At 41.4% G+C, this 27,180-nt stretch overlaps 1 protein-coding gene across 6 annotated transcripts in view; it reads left to right on the top strand.

Annotated features, from left to right (window-relative positions):
- The window catches only part of DISC1 (DISC1 scaffold protein), a 355,218-nt gene that overhangs the window by 310,682 nt on the left and 17,356 nt on the right, over positions 1-27,180 (top strand). For 3 of the 6 annotated variants that reach the window (XR_014827884.1, XR_014827881.1, XM_084996868.1), the window contains one exon: positions 17,057-17,336. The exons of 1 other annotated variant lie outside the window; for it this stretch is intronic. Coding sequence is in view for 1 of the 5 variants with exons in the window: in XM_084996868.1 (XP_084852994.1) it covers positions 17,057-17,336 (280 nt within the window). In the remaining 4 variants the exon portion in view is untranslated. Of the gene's footprint in view, positions 1-17,056; positions 17,863-27,180 lie in introns of those variants that run through there. 2 more of the 6 variants (XR_014827883.1, XR_014827882.1) reach the window with 1 other exon arrangement.

Here is a 27,180-nt window from a genome sequence, read left to right as displayed (position 1 = left end):
TCCCTTCTGTTCTTTTGTGACAAATGTACTTCATGCTGTCGTACTCTTTTCACCAGGGGCTGAAGAGATTGACAGCCTTGGTTTTTTTGTTTGTTTGTTTGTTTGTTTAGAATGAGCCTTAACATCCCTTTGTTCCTAGAAACTGTAAATCCAGCACCCTCCCGATTACATAATGTACGTTCAATATCAGTAGGACAGAAACAGAGAAGTAAATATTTGCCACCAAATGTCTCTCTGATGTCTTGAAAATCAGTGAATTCCCTGCACCTGACAAGTCAGCTCCCTGCTACATCCGCCTCCCATTTAGAGGCAAAGGGGAAAACAATCCCTCCCTCCCCAGCAAGGAGCCTGTCACTTGGGAATCCAGGGGAGATAATGTGACCACAGTGCAGTGGCATTGAATATTGATAAGGATGTGACAGGCCATGCTTAAAGTTTGGTGTCACATTCAAATGGCTGACTGAGAGATGAAAAGAAAACAAAACATTAGTACCCCTCTCGAAATCTGATGCAGAGCCACCGAGTGAGTGGTTGCTGCTCAGCGGTCTGTCTCTTTCTTTCCCCATTAATAATCGTAATCAAATATCTATGATTGGTTTTCAGCAACAGCGTAATTGCTTTCCCTTCCTAATCTTCTGGGAGGGCAGGTCTGCTGGTGAGAAAGGGCAGTTGTGTAATCGTTCTTGCCGCGTCAACGCGGAGAAGTCACTTGTGCCCTGCGGATATTGATGTCAGACGCTTTGCTCTCTGGCGGAGTGAGGAAAGGAAATAATTTCATTGCGCTATTTTTAGACTTCAATTTGGATTTCCGCTTTTATGATACTTTGTGTACTGGGGGCAGAGCTGCCGATGCACACTTGGGCTGTCAGATGCTCGGCTTTCTACCTGCCCCAACAGACTTCCTCTCTCAGGACAGGGCCTCTGTGTGGCTCAGCCACGGTGTCCTTCTGGTGGCTGAAAGCCCAGCCCAGCTGGGAAGGCTAAGACTTGCTCTGTTCTGACAGTGTTTTCTGGTGGAACTTGCTGCCAGCAACCACTCAGGCTTCCTTTGGCCTGGGAAGATTTAACCTGATCTTTCATAGGCACGCGAATTCTCTATAAACAAAGTAAGTTCATTTGATCATACTTGCTTTTCTTGTCAGTTTCCCAGAGGTGGTAGATGAAAGTCAGGATGAGGAAAAACCCCTTCTTGGCTGGATTTCCTTCTGAACCAACAAGAAGGACCTAGACACGGGGCCTCCAAGTTATCTTTTCAGCTGTGATGGAAGGCAGTCCTCCTGGGTCTTCCATAGCCATGATGAGCTGGTTCTGAACTCCAAAGGGATCTTCGAAAGTGCCAGTAATATCTCAGCTTGTCCTGGGTCGATGTTTCTTGTCACAAGTGCTAAAATCCAGATCAGTCTGTGTCTTGCTGAATCCTCCGGTGCAGGCGGCCTGGCCATCTAGAGGCTGTTGTTTATACCAGGTAAGGCCCCAAAGCATGGCCCCGCTACTCAGGTCTGGACTTTGAACCAGCAACATGGGCATCATCTGGATGTGGTTAGAATACAGAGTCTCAGGCCCACCCTGGCTTATGAAACAGGACCTTATTGAAACAAGATCTCCAAGCGATTCAGAAGCACATCAATCCCTTTTTCTTTTCTTTCCTGTCAGCCAAATACTGCAGTGCTGCCCAAGGAGGGAGCACTGACTCCCCAGAGGAGTGAGCAAGAGCCTCAAAGAGAAAGGGTGTTTTGAGCTGGCTTTTTTTTTTTTTTTTTTTTTTTTTGGACTTTTAGGGCTACACTTGCGGCATATGGAAGTTCCCAGGCTAGGGGTTGAATCAGTGTTGTAGCTGCCAGCCTACACAGCCATAGCAATGCAGGATTTGAGCCATGTCTGTGATCTACACCACAGCTCATGGCCACACCATATCCTTAACCCACTGAGTGAGGCCAGGGATCGAACTCTCATCCTCGTGGGTACTAGTTGAGTTCGTTAACCTCTGAGCTACTATGGTAACTCCTGGAATTATTTGTCTTCTTTGAAGAAATGCCTATTCAAGTCTTCTGCCCATTTTGTGATTGGATTGTTTGCTTTTTTAATGCTAAGAGTTGTAGGCGCTTTTTGTTGGAAGAAGGACAAAGGAGAGCAAAGACGCAGGTGGCATGACAGTGTCTCCTTCCCACTGGGGAGGCTCACGGTGCCCTTCCCTCCCTGCCTCCATAGCACCACTGTCCTCCCAGGGGCCATGTTCACACTGCAGGAAACTGGGCTGAATAAGAGACAGGCAGGTGAGGAGGGAGACGGATGTGCGCGGTGTGTGCCAACCACTCCTAATACTGTGGTCCCGTTCCTCTCCATACCTCACCCTGTGCCCCTGCGATCAGACATGCAGGGGTCTCCCTCTACCTTTCCTTCTCACCCCTGTGCCTCTCATTTGTGAAGAAGTATCCTTTGAGCTTCTTTTGCTGGAGGTAGATATTGATCCCGTCTTTTGTTTTCAGGACTGGAAACTACTCTTCCCGGGGCTCAGTCCATGGCCACCTGATGAGGCTGTAGCTGGTGAGCTAGACTCCTTTTTTAAGGTTAGATTCAGATGCTGCATCCCTTGCAAGTGGGCTGTTTGCTGTCCCCGGAGCTGGGATTATTGTCCGTTTGGAGCTCCTGTTACACCTCCTGTGGACAGAGGATACTGATATCAGGGAAAGCCCACCCAGGGCGTTCATGATGACGAGGTGGGCTGACAGCTTCCCTGGCTCTAGCCCCGCTATATCCCTGAGGTTCTCACACTAAGCTGGCAGCATCCCCAGGCTGGTACCTGGTGCATCACAGCACCGCTCATTCCCAATTAGCTGTCACTGTTCTCGGTAGGAACAGTTTGGGATGGGATCGAGCATGTTCAGGGTGGTATGTCCAAATATCATATGATATCACTTATATGCAGAATCTTAAAAAATGATACAATTGAACCTATTGACAAGACAGAAACAGATGCACAGACTTTGTAAACAAAGTCATGGGAGTTCCCGTCATGGTGCAACGGAAATGAATTCAGCTAGTATACATGAGGATTCGGGTTCGATCCCTGACCTTGCTCGGTGGGTTGGGGATCTGATGTTGCTGTGAGCTGTGGTGTAGGTTGCAGACTTGGATCCTGTGTTGCTGTGGCTGTGGGGTAGGCCGGGATTCGACCCCTAGCCTGGGTTCTATATGCTGTGGGTGTGGCTCTAAAAAGCAAAAAAAAAAAAAAAAAAAAAAAAAGGCAGAAAACCTCATGGTTACCAAAGGGGAAAGGTGTGTGTGGAGGGAATAAATTGTGAATTTGGGATTGACAGACACACGCTATTATATATAAAATAGATAATCAACAAGGACCTGCTGTATCACATAGGGAACTCTATTCAGTATTCTGTAATAACCTATATGGAAAAAGAATGGATATATATATATACATAACTGAACCACTTTGCTGTACACCTGAAACTAACACAACATTGTAAATCAATATAAAATAAAAATTAAAATAAATTAAAAAAAAAATTCCCACAGTTTGGGGACTTTTTCTCTGTTTTCTTTTCCATACGGCCAGATGTACGTGTCTATGGAGCTGCATGGAAACTCTGCCTCCTGGACTCTCTGAACCTTTGTCCCATCAAACGCTCGGCTAGGAGCTCTTTGGCGGGTCCTCCTTCCATCCCACTCCTGAGCGTTCTTTGGAAAGGCGCCTGTTCTGAGAGGCAGGAAGAATAAGAGATTTTACCTACAGGGCTGGGTCTGGCCCCTTTTCTTTTGAGCTACTGGAACATACCCAGGAGATAAGCTGGGAGGCGATTTACGAGTCGTGCTCTCTCTTCCCCGTCTTGCTCCTGTTTCCCTTTAAAATTCTTTGGCTGCCCTCGGTGTGGGCATGTGTTTCCATTTATCCCCTGGCTCCCAGGACTCGGCGTGGCTCTCCTGCTTATGAAGAGCTCTGATTGGGAAGCCCTTTCCGCGACTGCCAGCTTGCACTGATCAAACATGTCCCCACACGCCATGACGGGGACTCCGCTTAGCACCCAAAGGTAAGACAGTGCATGTGTTGGCAAAATGGCCAAAGGAAAAGAAGTGGACACATTCCAAAAGAATTTAAATTCCCTTCCTATTATAAAAGTAAAGGATGCATATGGTTTATTTAAATGAAAAAAGGAAAGAAATACAGCAGAGGAGGGTAAAATATAAAGAAAAGCCCTGTCCCTCCCCCAACCATGAGGAAACAGTTTCAAGTACATCCTTCCAGAAATATTTCACTCCTGCATGGGCATCTATGGACATATATGCCTGCTCTTTTGTTATTTTTAAAAATTCAAATGAGAGCTTAACGGAATACTGTTTTTTTCTGTGCTTGACTGATTTTCACTTAATTTTTCTTGGAAACCTTTCCATTTTGAGAGACAAAGCCTTTTGTTTTGAATGATTGCATGGTATGTAACAATAACTTTGGTTGATTCCTTTTCTCCCTTTGGTTGTTTCCAGTTGTTTTTCAGGATGTAATGACTGTCTCCCCCACCCAGCTCTTTTTTCTTGTCTGAATATATCTAGAGGGTATGCGTTTTGAGGTGGAGTGGCTAGTTCAGAGACCATGTGCTTTTTAATCTTGGCAAGCACTGCCAAGTGACTTTCCTAAAAAAGTGGGCTGATTTCTTTGCACATCTTTACCTTGCATGTGGCTCATTACCTTTTTATATATTTATTGACAAATGGTATTTGTTGTTCTGCATCTTCCTATTTTCTCCTGGGATGTTTGCTTTCCATCTTATTGATTTTCAGAACTCTTGAAGGTTAAGGAATTTGACTCTTGTATATGCCATTTTTTGCCTAATATTTTTTCCTAATGGGTCATTTGCATTTTGATTTTCAATTACGGTGTTTTTGCCACATAGAAGTTGAAATTTATATGTATTCAGAGTTATCATTTTTTTCCTTTTTGGCTTTCAGATTTTTGTGTCTCCCCCAATTCAAAATTGTAGTCAAATGATTTAAAATTTCTGTGTAGTCACTGAACAGCTTAGAAAACAGTGAAGCACTGGCAAAGTCAAGTGACATATTGAGATTTACCCTGGGATTTTAACTTTTAATGTGGCCAGCCCACTGGGATCACTTATTAGGAAAGCTTTTCCCCTATTAATCTTTATTAGGATGGATTTTTTTTTTCATTTCTTGGGTCATATTAGGATGGATATTTTTTAATGTAATTGTTTTCTTTGCTTTAAATGGAAGGAGTCCTTTAAATGTAACTTCCTTGAAAGTTCATTTAATTAATTAAATTCTTTTTGAGTCCTTATCATGGTTAATACCTTTGCAAGACCATAGGATTCATAGGATTAAAAAAATGAGTATGAACGATTCTCAAACCTCATTAAATACCTGCAGTAGAAGGAGGTACATGTACACAGAGCCCAGACATCATGGCAGAATAATACTTGTCTCAAGAGTACTACCAAATGCCGTAAGGGTTCAGAGAAAGGTAACTATGCATGCTACGGGGATTGGGGAAGAGTTCTTTACCAACATGATACTTGAGATGGGTCTTGGTGAATAGGTTGACTTTTTTTTTTTTTTTTTTTTTGTCTTTTTAGGGCCACACTCACGGCATGTGAAGGTTCCCAGGCTAGGGGTGGAATCAGAGTTTTAGATGCTGGCCTACACCACAGCCACAGCAGTGCACAATCTGAGCCACGTCTGTGACCTACAGCACAGCTCATGGCAACTCCAGATCCTTAATCCAGAAGGCCAGGGCTCAAACTGGTATTCACTAGTAGGGTTTGTTACCGCTGAGCCACAATGGAAACTGCAAAGTAGTAAAATTTAAATATTTCTAAGAAAAACATTTTTTTTTTAAAAAAAAGATTAAATCTTTGTTGCTCAAGGAATGAAAAGATTTTAGAAACGTAAGGACTAGTAGTGTTTAAGCAGTTTGCTGTTGAAAGCTTAGTATCATTGGGCATTTGCATGTTGGTTTGATAGTTTACTCCATCACAGGTATGTAAAAAAAAAGACCTGGTTATTTTCAAAGTTTCTAAAGAATGGGGTAAAATGCTAATACTCCTTAAGTGAAAATACTAATAAGTCAGGGAAGAATTTGGTAAGAGGAGCTGAAATTAGAGGTGTATGTGTTAGAATCTAGTATTTCCAAAATTCTGTGATGGATAGAAGCTTGCCTCCAAGCTTCCTGCCTACCTCCTTTCTTAATATCATTCTTAGAAAATAACATTCACGCCTCAGTTCCCTGAGGATTCAAGTCACCGTCAGATGAAGTCTCTCGGACCTCATTTTACTTCCAACTGGGAGGAATCACAGAAATGATAAATCTCAATTCTCTCTCGAAGAACTTTCCCCCAAACACTGACATGGTTATCTTCAAATTGCCTCATTATTGATTGTGAAAACATCACCAAAGATCTGACGTGGTTCAAATTGCTGTAAGTCATTCATTGAAGGGTTTATTACTAATGCCCTAATTATTCTCCTGGACAGCTGTAGCAAAACATCGCCAAGACTCTGCAATTAGTCACTGCTCTCTTTATTACAAATGGATGCAATAAGAAGACATTTTTAAACAAATCTAAAGCTTCATGAAATTATTATGTGAGCCATATGAAGCGCTGCAATTTCCCACTTACATGATCTACTCACCATTCAGTATGTGTCCCTAAAGCTGGTTTCCAGACTTTGGCATTTGCCTCCCAAGAGGTATTTCAGGATAAGACCCTCTTTCACTCAAAGCCTACAATATTTTGTCACACAGAAAACGAAGTTACAGTTTTCAAGTCACTGGAATGTGGAAAACTGTTTACTGAATCAGCACACTGTTCTCCCTTAGGAAGGTTAGGAGAGGTGGGTTACTGGCTCTTTCCCTTGAATCCAGCCCTGCACACATCATTAGATGCCAGAGAGATGCTGATGCATCTGTCAAGGTAATAATAAAAAATAACCAAGAACCCTCCAGGTAACTGAAGGTGATTTGGTCTCCTCGTGGGGAAGAAATAGATGATTAAGTGGAGGAGAGGTTTTCAGGTTTTCCTTCTCCCACTTTGCCTGGGAAGGCCCGCTGCCCCGTGTGTTGCTTCTGGAAATAGAAAAGCACCTGCTGGCCAATGAATCAGGGGAGATAGGACTAGAAAGCCAGCCTCAGAGGAGCTGCCATAGGAGGTTAACAAACAGATGGCTTGGACCTTGAGTATTCCTCCAGTTTTCCCTTCTGCATTAGGGGCTGGTAATTATAGCGATGGGAGTCTGTGTATTTCTGCAAGCACACGCATACAGAGGATTCCATCGGGGGTTCTTTTCCCTGAGACAGAAACCCCACCCTCCCGCCACCTACCCCATTAGGGCAGGCACAACCTTGGCATTTCCCCTTTCTCCAGACACCCGTCGCCAGCCAAAGTGGTCCATCTGCCTCAGGAAATATGAACGCATATGGAAAATATATGGGACTTCTTGGAAGGGCAAAGGCTATAAAGGAACAACAACAATGGAAGAACTCTTATCTGATGAAGTAATTAGACACAAGATATACAACAAATGTAGCAAATATTTCCCAAAGATAAGGGAGGCTACTGGAGATGGGAAGTACAAGACGCCATAAAGAAATCCAAATGGAAATTCAGAGAATGAAGACTATAAGCTTTTTGTTTTGTTTTGTTTTTGTTTTTGTTTTTTGTTTGTTTTTCAGGGCCGCACCTCCGGCAAGGAGGGTTCCCAGGCTAGGGGTCCAATTGGAGCTGCCATCCTACACCACAGTCACAGGAACATCAGATCTGAGCTGAGTCTGTGACCTACATCACAGCTCATGGCAAGACAGATCCTTAACCCACAGAGCGAGGCCAGGGTTTGAACCCACAACCTCATGGTTCCTAGTCGGATTCGTTTCTGCTGTGCTACGACAGGAACTCCAAGTATTAATATTGTTAAGAGTTTCCTGGTGGTGTAGTAGATTAAGGACTCAGCGTTCTTACTGCTGTGGCTGGGGTCACTGCTGTGGTGTGGGTCACTGCTGTGGTGCAGATTCAGTCCCTGGTCTGGGAACTTCCACATGCCCTGGGTTCAGCCAAAGGAAAAAAAAATTTAAAGTCTCATTAAATGCATTGAACAGCCAAATGTATTCAGCTAGAGAACTAATTAGTGAGCCAGACAATCATTCAGAAAACTCTAAGGGCATGAGAACTAGACAGAGAGAAGGAAAAAAAAGAAGAGACACGTTAAGAATACACAGAATAGAGTTATTTGATCAATGTTCATATAAAAAGAAACCCAGAAGAAAACAATTAATAGAGGAGAGAGGAAATATTTGAGAGACTAATGACTGAAAATTGCCCAGAAAAAAGGAAAAGATGTGAGACCTTTCTTTAACTGACGGTCTTAATAACTAACAGAGTAGAAAAAGGTGGGGGGCTCAGCAGATTCCAATTAAAATTTATATATAACAAAGATAAAAAGAAATTTCTAAGGGCAGATCCTCTAGAAAAGGATAAGAATTAGATTGATCGCAGACTTTTCAATAACAACATAGAAGGCAAGAAGGGAGGATATTAAGCCAAACCATTATTTAGTGTTTGAGTGTGGAGCATTCTTTTTTTTTTTTTTTTCTTTTTTCTTTTCTTTTCTTTTCTTTCTTTCTTTTTTTCTTTCTTTTTTTTTTTTTTTTTTTTTTTTTTTTTTTTTTGGCTTTTTAGGGCTGAACTTGCGGCATATGGAGGTTTCCAGGCTAGGGGTCCAATCGGAGCTATAGCTGTCAGCCTGTGCCACAGCCACAGCGACTCAGAACTGATCCACAGCGACTCTGCAACCTACACCACAGCTCACGGCAACGCCAGATCCTCAACCCACTGAGCAAGGCCAGGGATTGAACCTGCAACCTTGTGGTTCCTAGTTAGATTTGTTTCTGCTGCGCCACAATGGGAACTCCCCATCTTTGGTGCATTCTTGAAGGAAATATATCATCCAGGTGAAAAATAAGTTCAGGAGGACAGTGGGTTATGTGACAAAATACATGAAAAAAAAAAAAGTAAATTTTACTGTTGAGGAAATAGAGAACTTACAAATAAAAGATGTGTCTTAGTAAAAATCTGGAACTAAAATGTAGCTTCAAAACATACAGTTATGTCACCTTGGATGTGGGATGTGGATAGAATGGGAGGGAAGCGAAAGTTTGCTGAGCTTAGGTAAGCCCATTCCTTACCCCACAACCCCGATCTAGTGGCAATCCTTCAGACAACAAATGAAAATTTAATTCTATGAAAAAACCTGAGCATTGATGTTCATAGCAGCCTTATTCATAACATTCCCAAACTGGGAACATCACAAGTGTCTTCCAGTGGATGAGTGGTTAAGTAAACTGTGGTCCAGACAGAGCATGGAACACAACTCAGCAAGAGGAAAGAATAAACTATTGGTATGTGAATCTCCAGGGAACTATGTTGAATGAAAAAACAAAACAAAACAAAAAACCAGTCCCCAAAGATACATACTTTACAATACCATCTACATGAAATCTTAGAAATGATAAGATTTTAGAAATGGAGAACAGATTTAATGGTTTCCAGAGACGAGGGATGGGGATCAAGGTGGGAAGCAGTGGTATGGTTGTAACACAGGACATAGGGATGCTTGTGATGGGATTGCTCTGTATCTTTCTGTGTTTTGATTGGGGTGGTAGATACATGAACCTATACAAGGGAGAAAATTATATAGAACTATAGACACACATATACCCATGCCTACACCCACAAGAGGACTTCTGAATAAGATCAGTGGATTGTATCAATGCCAGTTACCTAGTTGTGATGTTATACTATATTTTTGCAAAATGTTTCCATTGTGGGAAATTGAGTAGAGGATACACGGAACTCTCTGTGTTCTTTCTTACAATTTTATGTGCATTAATAAAAAGGGAAGGAAGGAAAAAATAAAGACATAAAACTTTAAAAAATTAAAAAATCTTATCTGTAACCAATCATAAAAATAGCAACAACTAAACAGTAATTACAGTCATTCTGAACACAGCCACTAATCCCAAAGATAAAATTCCAGAATAAGATTTCATAAAATTCAGCCAAATGTTTTGTATTGCATTCACTTTTTGGCGAAATATATGTAAGAAAGGTTAAAAATAAAGGGTAGTTAAATATAAACCAGAAAAAAACTGAGTTAAAAGAATGTTGGTGCAACAATGATAATATCAGACAAAACAGATTTTAAAGCTAAAATATCCTATCAACGAAGAAGATCATTATATACTGAAGAGGAGCAATAGAAAATTTAATGATTGGAACATATGCATCTAACACCAGAATCTGAAAGACCTAAAACAACCCATAGAACTTCAGGAGGAGATAGATAAATCAAGAATTGAAGTTGGTGTGGGGAGGAGGGTGGGCGAGGTGGGTAAAAGGAGCCAAAGACCTCAAACCTCTAGTAGTAAAATAAATAAGTCCAGGGAATATAATGTACAGCATGGTGACTGTAGTTAAATACACTGCATTGTAGGTTTGAAAAGTTGCTAAGAAGGTAGATCTTAAAAGTTCTCATAAGAAAAACAAATCCTATAACTAAGTGTGATGACGGATGTTAACTAGACTCATTGTGGTGATCATTTCCCTAAATATACAAATATGGAATCATTATGCTGAACACCTGAAACCAATATCATGTATATCAAGTACACTTCACCCATGCTGGGTCTAGAGTCCTCTGCTCTGCCAGCCAAGCTATTGAAGGGTGCACTCAATTATACCGCCATAAAAAATGGTAGCTGGATCTCAGAAAGTGGTAGATAAAGCAGACAAACAAACAAAATCCTACACAAATATGAAAAAATTAAATAATAATACTTCAGAGTCAATGAACAGAGCACTCACTCTTTTGGAACATATAGAACATTTTATATATTTTTATATATAGATATATATATCTATATATATATAGATATATATATATATACATATAGAACATTTTATATATATTTATATAAGAGTAATCAAGTACTGCCAGGTGACAGAGAAGGTCTACATTTTCTAAAGTATATTGTCACCAAGTCCAGTTTCATTCTGCTCACCACACAACAGGCCAATAAATCAGGAGACGAGTTGTTGGGGCAAGGAATAACAATTTTATTCAGAAAGCCAGAAGACTGGGAAGGTGGCAGACTAGTGCCTCAAAGAACCATTTCTCAGAGTTCCCGTCGTGGTGCAGTAGTTAACGAATTTGACTAGGAACCATGGGGTTGCGGGTTCAGTCCCAGGCCTTGCTCAGTGGGTTAAGGATCCAGTGTTGCTGGATGTAGTTTGCAGATGTGGCTCGGATCCTGCGTTGCTGTGGCTGTGACGTAGGCAGGTGGCTACAACTCCGATTGGACCCCTCACCTGGAAACCTACATATGCCACGGGTGCAGCCCTAGAAAGGGCAAAAAGACCAAAAAAATAAATAAATAAAAAGTAAAAAGAAACCGTTTCTCCTCAGTCAGACTTCAGGCTCCTCTTATACAAAAGAGGGGGGTGGGATTAGTTGTTGCAAACTTCTTGGTGCAGAAATCCTTTGTTCTTGTAGCTGTCCATTTGGGTTAGGTCACGATGGTCCTGTAAACCAACAAAATAGATGTTATTCTCTTGATTCTGCAACTTTTTGTCTAAAAATGTAATACTTGTATATGTCATATCTTTAAGAATAGGTTATCCTGTATATTTCAGGCTATAGGCAGCGTCCTTTTGCAAAAGATGCAGAGTCAGGATGACCAAGCACAATTGATTGAGGACAGAGGTTAAAGTTAAAGGAAAAAAAAACAGATCTAATATGGAGTCAGAGTTGTTCTTCCCTTTTACATATTTTCAGCTATTTAATAAAATTAGATATTAATCTAACAAAAAGGGAGCTGAACAGTTCTATCCAGAAATTGAAAAACTACTGCTAAATAGCCCTTGAGTTAAAGAGGTAATCACAAGGAAAGACAATGAAAACACTATGTGTAAAAAGCACTATATTGTAAAAAAATAATGTTACAAATTCTGGAAATGAATTAGATTCAATGACAGGAAAGTATGAAAAATCAGTAAGTTTGATGGTAGATATACAAGTGTGTATTGAAGTACTTTCCATATTCTGTATATTTAAAATATTTAATAATTTAAAAATTTAACCATTTTATACTAAAAACATAAACGTAGTACTCAGATGAAAATTTAGAGATTTACATACATTTTCTAGAAAATTAAAATAGTAAGAGAAGAATATAAAAGAAAGAAAACCAAAAAAAGAAGTGGGAAAAGTATATACAAATAAAATTAAGAAATCAAGAAAATAGAGAACAAAAATCAATAACAAAGATTCACAAAACAAGTTAATTCTTGGAAAAGATCAATAAGATAGCAAGCTTCTGATAAGACTGAACAGGGTAAATCAGAAAAGAAGTAAATAAAATTCAGAATGAAAAGGAAAAATGTCTATGGAGATAAGTGATTTTAAAAATAATTTAAAAATTTATGAACTGGAGTTTCATTGTGGTGCAGCTGAAACGAATCTGACTAGGAACCATGCGGTTGCGGGTTCAATCTCTGGCCTCACTGAGTACGTTAAAGATCCAGCGTTGCTGTGTGCTGTGGTGTAGGTTGCAGATGTGGCTCAGATCCCGAGTTGCTGTGGCTGTGGTGTAGGCCAGTGGCTATAGCTTCGATGGGACCCCTAGCCTGGGAACCTCCACATGCCGGGGGTGTGGCCCTAAAAAAAAAAAGAGTAAAATTTATGAACAAACTTTTACAATACACATGAAATCCATGAGAGAATGGATTGATCTCTCTATAAAGGATATAGAGTGCTAAACTGGACACAAGAAGGAACAAAATTGAGTAGACTGTAAAAATTGAAGATATTAAAGAGGCAATAAAATGCTTCCTTCCACAAAAACCTTAGGAAAAGGATGGGAAACCAAGAAAGAAAGAAACAGGCAACAGCTAGGAAAAGACAGCTCACAGAAGAAAATCTGAGTAGCTATGAGGTGATTATGGTGGAGAAATACAACTTCACACAAGATGCCACCTGTCACCTATCAGACTGGCTATAATGAGGAGGTTGGAAAATAGAGTCCTGTGTTTCTAATAAGGACCGTCCCTTCTCATGTGTTCCCGACCCCACTCCTGCTCTCCATCTCCAGGACCTGGTTCAGAAAATCTGTCTTCTCTTTCTTTTTACTATTTTATTTTATTTTATTTTACTTTTTGTGTGTGTGTGTGTGTGTGTGGACCTGCCCAGAATGTCTAAAAATTGAAGTCACCTGATATGCACAATCCTAGCTAAGGTCAAACAAGGCAGTGCTCTGCTCTCTTGTTACAGCTCTCTAACTGCAGACAAGTGCCCTTTTTACTGTCTGTTTAATGCCATGTTTTTCACCTCTTTGTGCTTTTTCTTGGTGCTTTTGCTGTTCAAATGGCTCCCTCCCCAGCGTAGTGCAGAGTGTTCTCTGCTGGTGTCTGGAAGTTTAGGAAGGCTGTGATGTGCCTTATGGAGAAAGTATGTATCAGGTAAACTTCGTGCAGACATCAGTTACAGTGCTCTTGACCATGAGTCTAGTGTTAACAGATCAACAAATTATAGTAAAGGTGTTTTTAAACAGAAACACACGTAAAACAGGGTTATATATTGATTGGTTGACAATAATGTTGTGACCAAAGGCTCACAGGAACATAACTGCATTTCCTCTGGGAGCAAGGATTCAGTATCTGCTAATTCAGTGCTTGTGGTGCATTTAGAGAATGTGAATAGTATGGAGAATGAGAATTGACTGTGTGTGCATTTCACAAGGATACACCTAGGAGTCCTGTTGCCAAATCATATGTTGACCTATTTTTGACATTAACACACCTGTCAAAGAGATTTCAAAGACACTGCAGTCATAAACACTCCCACCAGCAGTATAGGAGATGGGACTAATAATTCTGTATCATTTACAACACTAAGTATTGTCAGGCTTTTAAATTTTAGCCATCTCGTCAAGGTATAGTACCTCTCACTGTAGTTTAGGATGCATTTTCCTGATGTTTAATGGTGCTGAGCATCTTTTCATAAGATACTTATTGGCCCTTTAGATGCCCTCTTTTGTGAGGTGTCTCTTTAAATCTTTGCTCTTTAAGGGTTTTTAAGGGTCCTGTTTATATTCCAGAATCATTCCTTTGTTGGTTATGTGTATTACAAATAATATCTCCCACTTTTTGGCTTAACATTTCATTCTCTCAATGCTGTTTTTTTGACGAATATAAATTCTTAATATTAGTAGACAAATTTATCATTTATTTTCCTTATAATTAGTACTTTTCCTGTCCTCTTTGAGAGATCTTTGTTTACTACAAACTCATAAAGGTATTATCTATAATAGGCATACCTCAGAGATTTGTAGTTTCGGTTTCAGACCATGGCAGTAAAGCAAATATTGCAATAAAGCTGGTCACACAAGTATTTTGGTTTCTCAGTTCATATGAAGGTTATGTTTACACTATGCTGTAGTCTATTAAGTGTGAAATAGCATGATTTTTACAATGTATATACTTTAGTTAAAAATAGTTTATTGCTAAAAAATACTAATCATCATCTTTTTCAATATGTCATAATCTTTTTGCTGAAAAAGACTTTGAAATATTGTGAGAATTACCAACATCTGACACAGAGACATGAAGTAAGCAAATGCTATTAAAAAATTGTGCTGACAGATTTGCTTGATACAAGGTTGCCACAAACCTTCAATTTGTAAAACATGCAATATCTAGGAAGTGCAATAAAATAAAACACAGTAAAAGAAGGTATACCTGTATCGTTTTCTGGAATTTTTATTCTTTTATTTTTCACATTTTGTTTTGATCTATAATTCACCTGACATTGATATTTGCGTGGTGTGAGGCAGTAATCATGATTCGATTTTTTTCCTATAGTGATGTCTAATTGACAGAGTACATATGTTGAAAAGACTGTCCTTTCCCCATTACATTTTATCTCTAATGCTTTCATGACATAGTTCCATCCTCTTGTCTGCAACCCGTTTGTATCCTTATATTTAATGTATGTCTCTTGTAAGTAAAATAATTGGATTTTGATTATTTTATTCTAAAGTCTTTGCCTTTTAAATACAGCATTTATCTATTTATATTTAATGTAAATCCTAATATATTTGGGTATAAATATTTCTATTTTACCATTTTCCCTATCTGTCATGTTCATTCCTGTCTTTTTATTGCTTTTTTTTAAAAGCAATACTTAAGTATTTTTTAATTTAAAAAATGTCTCCCATATTAGCATGTCAGTTATACATTCTTTTAATCTCTCTGTTTTATGACCACTGTAAAGGGTTCAATATGAATCCATGACTTTTTAAAGTCTAATACAAAAGAGCACTTTACTACTTTCTGGCAACACAAGAACTTGAAACTAGTTTAGTTCTTTTTACTCCCTCATTTCATTTGTGCCGGCTGTCATGTATTTTAATGCTCCATTTACTTTAAACTGAAAAATAAATTGCTGCTGTTTTTTTTTATCAGTATTCACTTAGATTTACCTACATTTTTCCTCTTCCCATTGTTTTTCAATCCTTTATGTGTGTCCTTGCTTCCAGCTAGAATTGTTTTCTCTCTTATTGATGTGCTGCCAAGGAATTATTTTGAAGATATTTTCCTTTTATTTTTGAAAGAAAATAATTGTGTAACTTATACATTGTTAGGTTTTTTCCACTACTTTTTGAAGATTTTGCTTTATTATCCCCTGGTATCCACCATATTCTGCCACCTATATTATTGTTTCCTTGAAGTGAAAATTTTTTTAAGAGTCTTGATCTGTCTTTGGTGTTTAGCAGTTTCACTGAAATGAACCTAGTGTTTTTTTCTTTGATTTTTCCTTGCTTTTGAAATTGTAGTGCTACCTGAATGTGTAATTTGATGTTCTTTGAAAATTCTTGGCTAATAACTCTTCTAATATTGCTTCTGTCTCATTTTTTTCCTTTTGGATTCATCATTTATAGATATAGCCTTTGAAATAATGATTCATTTGTTCAAGACTGTAGAGGATATGTTGGATAATTTCAGCAGAGAACTGAAATATATATATGAAAATCAAATAAAAATTATAGAACTGTATATTTAGAAGTAAAATAACTAAAATTTAGAACACGAGATAAATTGAATAGCAGATTAGACATAGTAGAAGGAAGGATTATTAAGTGGAAGACAGGTGTATAGAAAATATCCAGTCTGAAGCTAAATGGATGGATTAAAAATACACATTTAAATTTTTTTATTAAATTATAGTTGATTTATAATGTTCTGACAATTTCTGGAAAAATACACAGTTTCATTTAAAATTCCAGTTTTTTGGCTTTCCATGAAAATCAAAATGTTTGTGAACATTGAGTCTCCATTTCTCATAGCCTTAGTTGGCTTGAGCCAACTAAAAAGTCTCCCTGTGGAGAGACATGTCCTCCCTACTAGCTTGTCCTCCCTATTGCTTTTTCCCACTGAGGCTGAATATCAGTTGTTATGGTTTATGTTACCCCTGCACTGCTTTACTCTTGTACATTATCTGGGTGAGTGTGTGTTGATAGGAGGAAATGGTGAGGGGGGGAGGCAGATGAAGTAGCCCGTGAAAAAGTACTTACCCCAGGGGAATTGGGCAGGTCTGGGGACTCCAAGAAAGGCAGGAGGGCTATGGCATAGACACAAGTGAGGGTGTGGTGTTGGCCAATTGAATCTGGAAAATTACTTAGGATCAAGGATGTCCTTGCAGACCAAGTAGCCACGTAGCTAAGTATTTCCACTCATCATGTTTGCTCATTAAGTCACTCATTTATATCACTCATAATTTTCACTCACAGTGCTCATTTTCCTGTTACTGATGGTATGCAAATTTGGCCCCTCCGAATCTTCTGGTTGAAATAATCCATCACTATGTAAAATTAAGTTTTTAACTGTAAGATGACTAGCTAGATTTAGCTGGATAGACAAGCTATGGGTGCTGTGTGATGAAACATCACTGAACTGATCTTTATGCCTTCATTTCCTCTCTGCTTTAGCTGCAAGTGTCCACTGCTCAGAAAAGTGTGGGAAGCTGACTTGGAAGCTTGTCGGTTATTTATCCAGAGCCTGCAGCTCCAGGAGCCTGGGGGCAGCCTGTCTGCAGAAGATGAGAGACAGATGGATGACTTAGGGAGCAGTGCTTGTACAGCCCCTCTGGCCATCCCCCTGAGGCCCCCCTCTGAAGATGAGAGGAAGACCCCTTTGCAAGCTTCTGAAGAGTGGAAGGTGCACTTGACCCCCTCGCCTCACTGTGCTGGCAGTGAACAGCAGAAAGAGGTCTGTCCATCCTCATAACCTCAGCAGGGAACTTACTCTGAGGGGTGCTTTGGGACCACACTCCAAGTGAGAGCAGTACATAGAGTGTGGACTTCCCACTGTCCCACTCACACTCCTTAAAGTTTAGTAACTCTTGAGTATGATCACAAAAATAATGTAGAATTTTTGTAGAAGACCTTTTCAATGGAGAAGAGTGAAAAGAATAACTTTGGGCATATTTAGATCTATATTCTAATTTCATGGCTATAGTTAGACTATGTAGTCTAATATATGATTACTGTATATAGCACACAGTATTTATGTCACATATAACATATAGTTATTGTATATACTACATATTCTATGTCACATATGATATTTAATTCTATATTTAGAGTCTATATCTTAGAACATATCATTATTCATTAGAATCAAACAAGTATGTATATATATTCCATTAACTGTTCTTGCCAAAGCAAGGTCATAAGGAAAGTTAGAATATGCTCTTTTTATTTTGTAACTTGGCCTGTAATATATGTATCAAAAATTAAAGTGTAGATGTAGTTAATATTTTACCCCAAGGCTGACCTAGATTAACAGAGAAGAGTTCCCTGCCCCTCCCCTTCCCAGTTCATCTCTCCTCTGTCCCCTCTCCTCTCACACCCTCCCGCCTCTAACCTGAATAAGCCTCTTTCAATGAAAGAGCTCTAGGAATTTTTTTCCAAGTTCAGTGCCGTGACAGGAGGACTTGGAGTGTGTTGCTGGCCAGGTTCCCAGGTGTTCTGAATACTAAAAGGAAAAAAGCCTTGATGAAGCTGGAGGAACATGCCACATCTCACATTTGACGTAGAGTGTGTCCCCTCATGGGGTCATTGCCAGGAGTCACCAGGGAACGCCCCACCCCCACCCCCTGTCCCTGCCCTGTGCCCCATTCGGGCAAGCCTCCCCATCCTGTCTGCAGGACCACGGCCTTTACAGAGCACCTACTTGTTGACAACATGTGCTTACATGTTCTGGACTGCTTGGAAAGTCGATCCTTGGTCATATATTAGAGTTGAGTAACCTGATGAGAAAGCCAGCTGTTATCACTCTCTGGAATCCTGCTGGCCTCATAAAATTAGGCTCTCCATTGAGATTTAGAAGATACCAACTCCTTTGTTGGCTGAGGTGCTGCAGGTGGAATCGTCTGCAAAGCTTGGCCGCTAGTGCTCTTGGTAGAGTCGTTGAAAACTTGCGGCCAGTTGCAATTGGCCGGCTTGAAAGAATACTCTGCTGCAGAGGGATGCACTGCCTGAGTGAGGGGAAGGGAGCCCTGGCGGAAGAGCCTTGGGGCCAAGTCTTTGAAGGTAGGGTTGGTCTCCAAAGCGGGCTCCCAAGAGCTCTGTGCCAGGGCAATCAGGAGCCAAGCCAGGTGACAACCCAGGTGGGAGGTGGGATCTGCTGGGATAATGGACACCTCTAGACATCATGCCTGATTCACCAGATCTGACTGGGTACCTGGAATCTTCTCCTCCCTCTTTCTCTCCCCCCCTTCCTTCTTTCCCTCCTCCTTCCCTCTCTTCTTCCTTAAGATCATAAGCACCTGCCAGTTTGGCTATAAGAAAACAGAGCTTATTTGCAGAGTCAAGGATGAATTTGCAAAGCCCTATCGAGGAATGATTCTCCTAGTTTCTGCTGAGGAGGAGGTACAGGAGCAGAAAAGCCTGGGGGCTGCCCCTCTGAGCTCAGGACCCGAGCTCCCCCAGCTCTCCCCCACCAGCTGAGGTGCTGAGGATGCTCTTGGGGGTGGGGGAGAGCAGAGGAGGCGTTAAAACTCCTGCTGGCTCAGTGCTGTCTTCCCGTCCTGTGTGCTGTCCCTGCTGCGTTCTTCGGGTTTACAGCCACAAAGGAGAGTGGAATCTTATGAACGTGTACGTGGCAGCAATGTCAAGAATGTGGATATTGTCTAGAAAGGGGAAAATTATGGGAACAGACAACAGATCAGTTGTTGCCAGGAAGTAGGGTGGGGAAAGAGATTGATCACAAGAGCAATGTGGAGGAATTGGAGAAGGGAGCAGTATGTGTTAGAACTAGTCAGTATCTTTTTTTCTTTGGGCTCGCCCTTGGCGTGGTGAAATTCCCAGGCCAGGGATTGAACCTGCACCACCGCAGTGACCAGAGCCACTGCAGTGTCAATGCCAGATCTTTAACCTGCTAAGCCACCAGGTTACTCCCTGTTCTGTATCTTGACTGTGATAGTAGCTGCATAACTGTGTGCATTTGTCTAAACTTATCATTTTACTGCACATAATGTTGCAAAAGTGACTGCTATTTAAAAATAGCATTGCTGGAGCTCCTGTGGTGGCTCAGCAGTTAACAAACCCTATTAGTATCCATGAGGATATGGGTTCCATCCCTGACCTCGCTCAGTGGGTTAAGGATTGGCGTTGTCATGAGCTGTGGTGTAGATCGCAGATGTAGCTCAGCTCCCATGTCGCTGTAGCTGTGGTGAAGCCGGAGGCTTCAGCTCCGATTCAGTCCCTAGCCTGGGAACCTCCATGTGCCACAGGTGCGGCCCTAAAAAGACAAAAGCCCCCCCCCCAAAAAAATAAGTTGCCCTATTTAAAAGGGAGGCAGTGGATGTTTGAAGCATTTGTACTTGGCTGAGTACAGCAGCATGAGAGGAGCCCAAGGCTGCATTTCCTTATCTGCTTTAAAAAAAAAAAAAAAATCCCCAAACAAAAAAATAAGGACAGTGAAAGCCATCTGGAGAGGCCGTTGTGAAGATTTAAATAAAATAATGCATCTAAGGGTGAGTAATATATACATAGTAGAGGCTAAAATAATGTTTCTGTATGTGTGTGTGTGTTTATCCCCCTTTCTGGCAGTCACAAGAATCTCTTAAGACCTTTTTAAAAATAATATAAATATTCCTCTATTAAGAAGCAGACATGAGCAGAGAATTAGTGGAAGACATCCAATGAAAAAAAGACTTCCTAGGAGTTGCCTGGTGGCTCAGCAAGTTAAGGATCTGGTGTTGTTACTGCAACAGCTCAGGTCAATGCTGCGGCTCAGGTTCAATCCTTGGCCCGGGAGCTTCAGCATGCTGCGGACAAGACCAAAATAAATAAATAAATAAAAGGGCTCTCATTTATATTTGGATGGAAGATGGATCTTAGGTTCTTGAAGGCACAGAGAAATGATAACCAAGGATCTCATTTGGAAGGTGCTTTTGTTTTCCTGCCTCGGTTTTCTAGGGAGTCTTGGAAGTCTGGATCAAAGGTATTTATCCTGTGGCCACAGTGTCTGTTTGCTTTGCAGCTCTGAGTTGGTTGTGCTGTGGAACTCCCTGCTGGGTCTGGCCACCTGGTACAGCTTTCTCTCTTGAAGCCTGATGCCCTGAAGGCAGTCAATTTCTTTTAAACCCAAATCTTCCATGAAAAATTGCTGACTCCTTACGGAGGTCCACCGGGAGATGGACTTTCAAAGCCTTCCCTGTGCTTATCTGCCCCATGTGGTTAGTGCCTTTTGGTTGTACTTGGTTTTAACAAGTGCTTTGTCATTAATTAAAGCTTTGGCTGTGTTTAGGGTCCCACCGGGCCACTCGGCACCATTTCCCCCATTTTACAGCTGGGCCCATTAAGGCAAAGTAATCTGCTGTGGGCTTTGTTAGAAAGGAAGTCAGCCACTTTAGCCTGCGCTTCCTCTAATGGTAAAGGCCCTCTTCTTTTTCAGTTTCATTACTGCCCTCCTGCAAGCCTTTCCTCGGATTCTGGAAACAATCAGCTGCTGTTGGCCCTGCTTTATAGACATTACAGAAATTGCACGGGGGCCAGACAGGAGCTGGGGAAATCAGTGAGCCAGTTTCCTCCGCTCTGAAGTTGCTCCTTTGTACTCTCGGTTCTGGCCATTATACCTGCATAATTCTCTCTTTCCTGTCTGCAGCCTGTCCTGCTGGAGTGCTTTTGGCTTTTACTGTAATGTGGGCTCCCCTCCCGCTGAGTTCCCTGGACAGCATCACGCCTCCCCTCCCAGCCTTCTCCCTCAGGCAGTTGCCACCAAAGAGGTTCAAAGAAGTCAAAAAAAAAAAAAAAAAAAAAAAGGCCCAGAAGCTTTAAGCCGTCTTCTGCAGCATTTTTTATTTATTTATTTTTTTACAATATTGTAGGTTGAGTTACTGCCAATAATGGTAAGAAGTTAGCATTTGGAGTACCTGTTTTGGCACAGCAGAAACAAATCCATCTAGTATCCATGAGGATGTGGGTTTGATCTGGTGTTGCCTTGAGCTGTGGTGTAGATCGTCACAGACGTGGCTTGGATCCTGCATTGCTGTGGCTGTGGCGTAGGCCCGCAGCTGTAGCTCTGTTTCAACCCCTAGCCTGGGAACTTCCATATGCCATGGATATGGCCCTAAAAAAAAAAAAAAAAGTTAACATTTCTTCTGTTCTTATACGTAATTTCAGGAACTTTGCTAAGTAGTTAAACAGTCATTACTCAGAATAATCTCTTACTCTAGGTATGATCATTGGGTCCATTTTACAGAGGGGAAAAATTGAGGCTAAGAGATTGAGTTACTTGCCCAGAATCACTGGGTAGGTAAGTGTGGCAGGGCTGGGATTTTAATCTAGTCTCTCCTACTCTAAAAGTCCTGCTCCTAAAGCAGTCTCCTATAACGAATATTGCTCGGTGGAAATGCTTTTCATTAGGTCTTCTGGCGTTCAGGCAGGCTGAGTATCTCTGTGTTGCAATGCCTGCAATGAAAAGAGTAAATAATAGACTGTAGCTTTATTAATCATATTATGTAGTTCTCCAAAAATTATCATCACTGTCCCCCCATTCCTTCTTACTCCCTTGTATGGGAAAAAAAAAAAAAGCTGGAAAAATGGATCTGTGGTGAAGACATGTGTCCTCACCACCTCAAACTGATTTCTAATTCTAGAAGCATCTGTAGTGGTCCGAGGGCTTCCTCTTCAGTCCTGATGGATGCAGACCTGGTTCTCTCTCTTCTCTGGCCTTTCCTGGCTCACTCCAGCTCTCCAAGGGTTGGTGTCTCACCTGTGAGTCGGGGTAAAATGAGCCAGTCCTCAAATTCCACCTCAGAATTGGGGAGACAACACCCCACCCCCACCCCCACCCCCACCCCCAGGGAAAATGCCTGCTCAGTCGTCAGCTGGTTTTACTCTTTTTGCCTAAGATCTTCCAGGAGAAAGCCAAAGGCTGGGGCATGAAGCGAGAAGTTCCATCTTCTCTCCAACTTAGCATCTGGTGTTGCACACCCGGCCGCCTTACTCCAAGAGTAGAGCAACAGAAGCAATCAGGCTGCCACCGGGATTAGGCAACGGTTGATTCTTTAAAAAGCCAGGGAATCATAAAAAATGATACGTCTGCATTTTAAACTTTTTTTTAAAAAAACGGAAGGAACACATTCCTTTGTTAATTATTTGGCTTTTTGTCTGTATCAGTCTTACTGACTGGCTTTTCCCATGGCCCTTCTTGCAGAAACCTTAGAACCAATGATCAGCCTCCAGTGGCCTTTCTTTAAAGTGGACTAGACATTTCTAGAGCACTTGCAAAACAGTCTTCAGTCCCACCCCCACCCCTTTAAATATTGTTAAGTTTTCCCAAGGTTTTCAACTTGGTTTGTATGGAGGCAAACACTCTTTTTTCCCACTAATATTTCATTGCTTTCCATAGTATTTATCTGAGTTACGGAATTAGAATTTTAAGTGCAACTAGCATCAATAGGTTTAAAAAAAACTCAACCAATAGGAACAGAAGTTGGCAGACTCTGGGGCTCACCCTGGCCCTGGCCTTAGTAGGGAGGGAGCAGACCTTGGGGACACCCTGGGGCAGGTGGTGGTGGTGGGATTTCCGGGCCATCAGTTAGCTGGTTCCTGCAGGTTCCTCTCAGTAAATTAATGTTATCAGTTTGCCAGCCTCCTGCCCAAGGAAAGGAAGTGGGCTGCTCTGATCTGCCTGCTTGTCCTGCTTTTGGAAAATTACGGAACCACTTTCTTTGCTCCAGGGCTGAACGGTGGGCACTTCTTCCACTAATTAAAAATAGTTCAGCGCTTCTGAGGAAAACAACCTCAGGGCTCTTGGAGCCTCTTTCACCTTGGAAATTCCTTGTCACTCACTGATGAACACAGGGGGATCGATAGAGCGCCGTCACCAGCTGGATGGCGGGGACTAACTGAACAGCCTTTGTAACATAGCTAGCTTGGCTGACGAATAAGGCAGTGTTTCCCTTTGAGGAGCTGAGAGTGTTTCAATCCAGGCTTTCCCGTTTCTGGAAATGAGCTCATGCTCTGTCAATGGCAGTAAGTCTAGGGTCTCAGAGCTGTGTAGAACGACTCCCCCAAAATGTTTAGAGATTCAGGAAAAATTTTATTCTAAAATGAATGCAGATGAAAGTGGTCATTTGATTCTGCCCTCTTTGTTGTTCAGTATTTCTTAGCAACAGGCAGCTGGCGGGACATATCCCCTGAAATGCAATGCCCCCTGCTGTGTTCTGTTTTCATTTTCTCAAAGGAGTCTCAGGGTTTGAGGTCACTACCCCCCAGAATCTGAACCCTGTGTTAAGTAGAGATTATGTAGGTACTTGGCTGATGGTATGACTCTCCTTTACAAATAGAGGTTTTCTCCGAAGGTTCTAATAGGGTTTGGCCTTGTTCACCGTTGGCACACAACCAAAGCATGTAAGAAGGAAGCAGTCGAAAGTCTCTTGCCTGGTCATGTTTAGGAAATAGACCTTTCCAAAGGTCGCCCTTCATGGGAGCTAGAAACCACAGGGGGGTTAACATGGGTGAATTCCCAGTCCATGTCTCCTTTCATCATTGTTGTTTGGTTCTGTCAGTGGTTCTACTTGGAACTCGTTTTCCCAGCATCTTCTTTGTAATGAGCATGCAGATACTTGAAGACAATTCATCGCTCGTTCTGGCCTAAAGACAGCTAAATACTTCAGATGTTTTCATTACCACTGAAAACATCTGCATGCTTTTAAAAGAAATACCCACTTACTCAGAGTGTAACCATACAATTTGAATATTTGGGTGAATACTTGTATTATATGGAGTGGTAAGATGTCCCTTTAATGTCTTAATTTGTGCCTCTCTGCTAGTTGGCATTACATAATGACTGCAGAACTCAGCATTTATGTGAAAACATGAATACTCACAAAATCTATTTTCAAATAGATGTGAAAGATATTCTTTGTGGCATTGGACAGGAGTTTGAGGTCAATATTCTTTATGTGGACAATAAAAAAGGAAAGAAAACCACAGAGTGTTTCTGGAATGTATTTGTCAAGCCAATATTTTGGAAAACAGCCCAAAGGAACATATTTAAGCCTGTGATTTTAATACCAAACTAAGGAAATACCTTAATGCATCAGCTAAGCTTGCAGACGGTGGTAATCACATCTGGTTTACCTCAAGCTACAGAGAGGGAATGAAACAACAACAAGACTAACATCATGAGGCTCAAGTCACCTTTTTGGTTTGTTAAGCGTGTACGCATTCGGTGCAGGGTTTTTGATTTTTCAACTTAAGTAGTGCCATGGCTGAGCCATCCGTAAATGCAGATGGGTCGGCAATGCTGCGGGAGGACTGCTCTGTCACCTGCCCCTTCTTGATGATGTAGCCTGTGACTTTCACTGCAGGACTCAGATAGTTTTATGGATAGACAGCCATTGGTGATGCCTCTACCTGACCAAGGAAGACAGGGATCTGTGTGAGATGGTTGAGCAAAGAGTAGGATACCCAAGACAAGGACCTTTTCTTACACCATCAATCCTGGCAAGTGTGGGGACTATTGACAGTTCTTTTTTTTTTTTTTCCATTTTTTTTTTAAATTAAAGAATAGTTGATTTACCATATTTCAGGTGTACAGCAAAGTGATTGTTACACATATACACATATATATTATTTTCAGATTCTTTTCCATTATAGGATATTGAATATAGTTCCCTGTGCTTTGTGGTAGGTCCTTGTTGTTTATGTTTTATATGTACTAGTTTGTATTTGTTAATCCCAAACTCCTGATTTATCCTCCCCTACCCCCTTTCTCCTTTGGGAACCCTAAGTTTGTTTTCTATGTCTGTGAATCTATTTCTGCTTTGTAAATTAGTTCATTTGTATCATTTTTTTTAGATTTCACATATAAGTGATATCATATCATATCTATCTTTCTTTGTCTTACTTACTTCACTCAGTGTGATAATCTCTAGGTCCATCCTTGTTACTGCAGATGACATCATTTCATTCTTTTTTTTTGGTCTTGTCCTTTTAGGGTGCACCTGTGGCACATGGGGGTTCTGAGGCTAGGGGTCTATTCGGAGCTGTTGCTGCTGGCCTATGCCACAGCCACAGCAATGCCATAACTGAGCCACATCTGTGACCTACACCACAGCTCACGGCAATGCTGATCCTTAACCCACTGAGCGAGGCCAGGGATTGAACCCACAACCTCATGGTTCATAGTCGGATTCATTTCCCCTGTGCCACAATGGGAACTCCCCTCATTTCATTCTTTTTGACAGCTGAGTAATATTCCATTGTGTATATAAACCACATCGTCTTTATCTATTCATCTGTACTGTTGCCTTCTTTAAGCACAGCAGTCAGCACATGGAGTAGACCTGAAAGGCATTTGTTGGTTTCCTCAGATGACTTTTTAAATCAGCAAGACTTCTTCAGTTATGAGGTTTTTCTTGTTCTACTACTTGATACCATTTCAGACATCTTACTGCCTCTCCCTTTAGAACTACCTTTGACAGCATTTTTTTCCTTTTCTTTGTCGGCCACCCCTGTGACATATGGAAGTTCCCCGGCCGGGGATCGAATCCGAGCTGCCTCAGAGACAATACCAGACCTTAACCTGCTGTGCCACGGTGGGAACTCCCTGACAGCGTTTTGAAACATCGACTATTTCAATAGTCTTGATCCAGGTCGTTAACCCATGGTGGAGCCTGTCTGCTCAAATCTGTGCCAGGTCCCTGCTGATGAATAATATTTCTGAAAGTGTATGCCCTGTTAGGTGTGGCCACCTTTCATAGGGAAAGTTGGCAGGTATAGGTAAAAAGTCAGTGGAGCATCCAGCCACGGAGTCTGTGACTATGGCTCTCACCACCAGTGTGTTGGGTGCAGGCACCTGCTCAGGCTAGCTACGGAATGCGTTTTTGGATCTGAGTATAAACTTCTCTAGATAAATGTTTTTAGAAAGTCTTTTTAATGAGAAAACCCCTCCCAACAAAGGAAATCCCATTTTCTGTTTGAAATCACGCTTCCCGTGTTTGGGGAGTAGGACCCACATTCAACATCAGCTCTAATTCAAAACAGCTGGAAATTTCTGCCCAAACACTCAAGTCTACAGGTTTTGACCATGGGAGGAATTAAGCAAATTCTCTCTGACATATTGCCTGACTGACTTTTGGCTACTGAATCTTACACGTGGAGGGACAGTAGGGAAGATTGAGGGCTCTTTCCGAGGCTCATAAAAGACACGATTTTGTGGAAGGGCTGTTGCAGGCGCCCAGGACCTGGCAGCTGCCTTCAAGGCAGGGAATTTTCCCAGGCAAGGTTGCTCTTGGCCGCATCGAAGGCAGAGAACTCTGTTCAGCGAGGTCTCACCGCTCTTCAATCCCGGTGAGCGGCGACCTTGGCTGGCACGGGCTGGGAAACAGCTGAGCTTCCTTAAGACCTTGTGAAAAAGAAACCTCCATTCCTTGCTTCCGCAGACATGTTCCTGAGCATCTTTTGAGAACTTAGCCAGGTTGCACTGCGGCTCCAGGGATGGCAGGACCCCATTCTGCTACTGTCTAGTGGGGAGGAGAGGCAGGTAGACACGTGTGGAAGAAGTTCTCTGCTCACGGGAACTTCTTGGTGGG

This window comes from Sus scrofa, chromosome 14, assembly GCF_054392235.1.
Source record: "Sus scrofa isolate SSC_HxYL_T2T_F1_AM1 chromosome 14, Sscrofa_HxYL_maternal_Yorkshire_Landrace_v2.0, whole genome shotgun sequence".
NCBI lineage: Eukaryota > Metazoa > Chordata > Mammalia > Artiodactyla > Suidae > Sus > Sus scrofa.
This window is presented reverse-complemented; position numbering and strand designations above follow the sequence as displayed.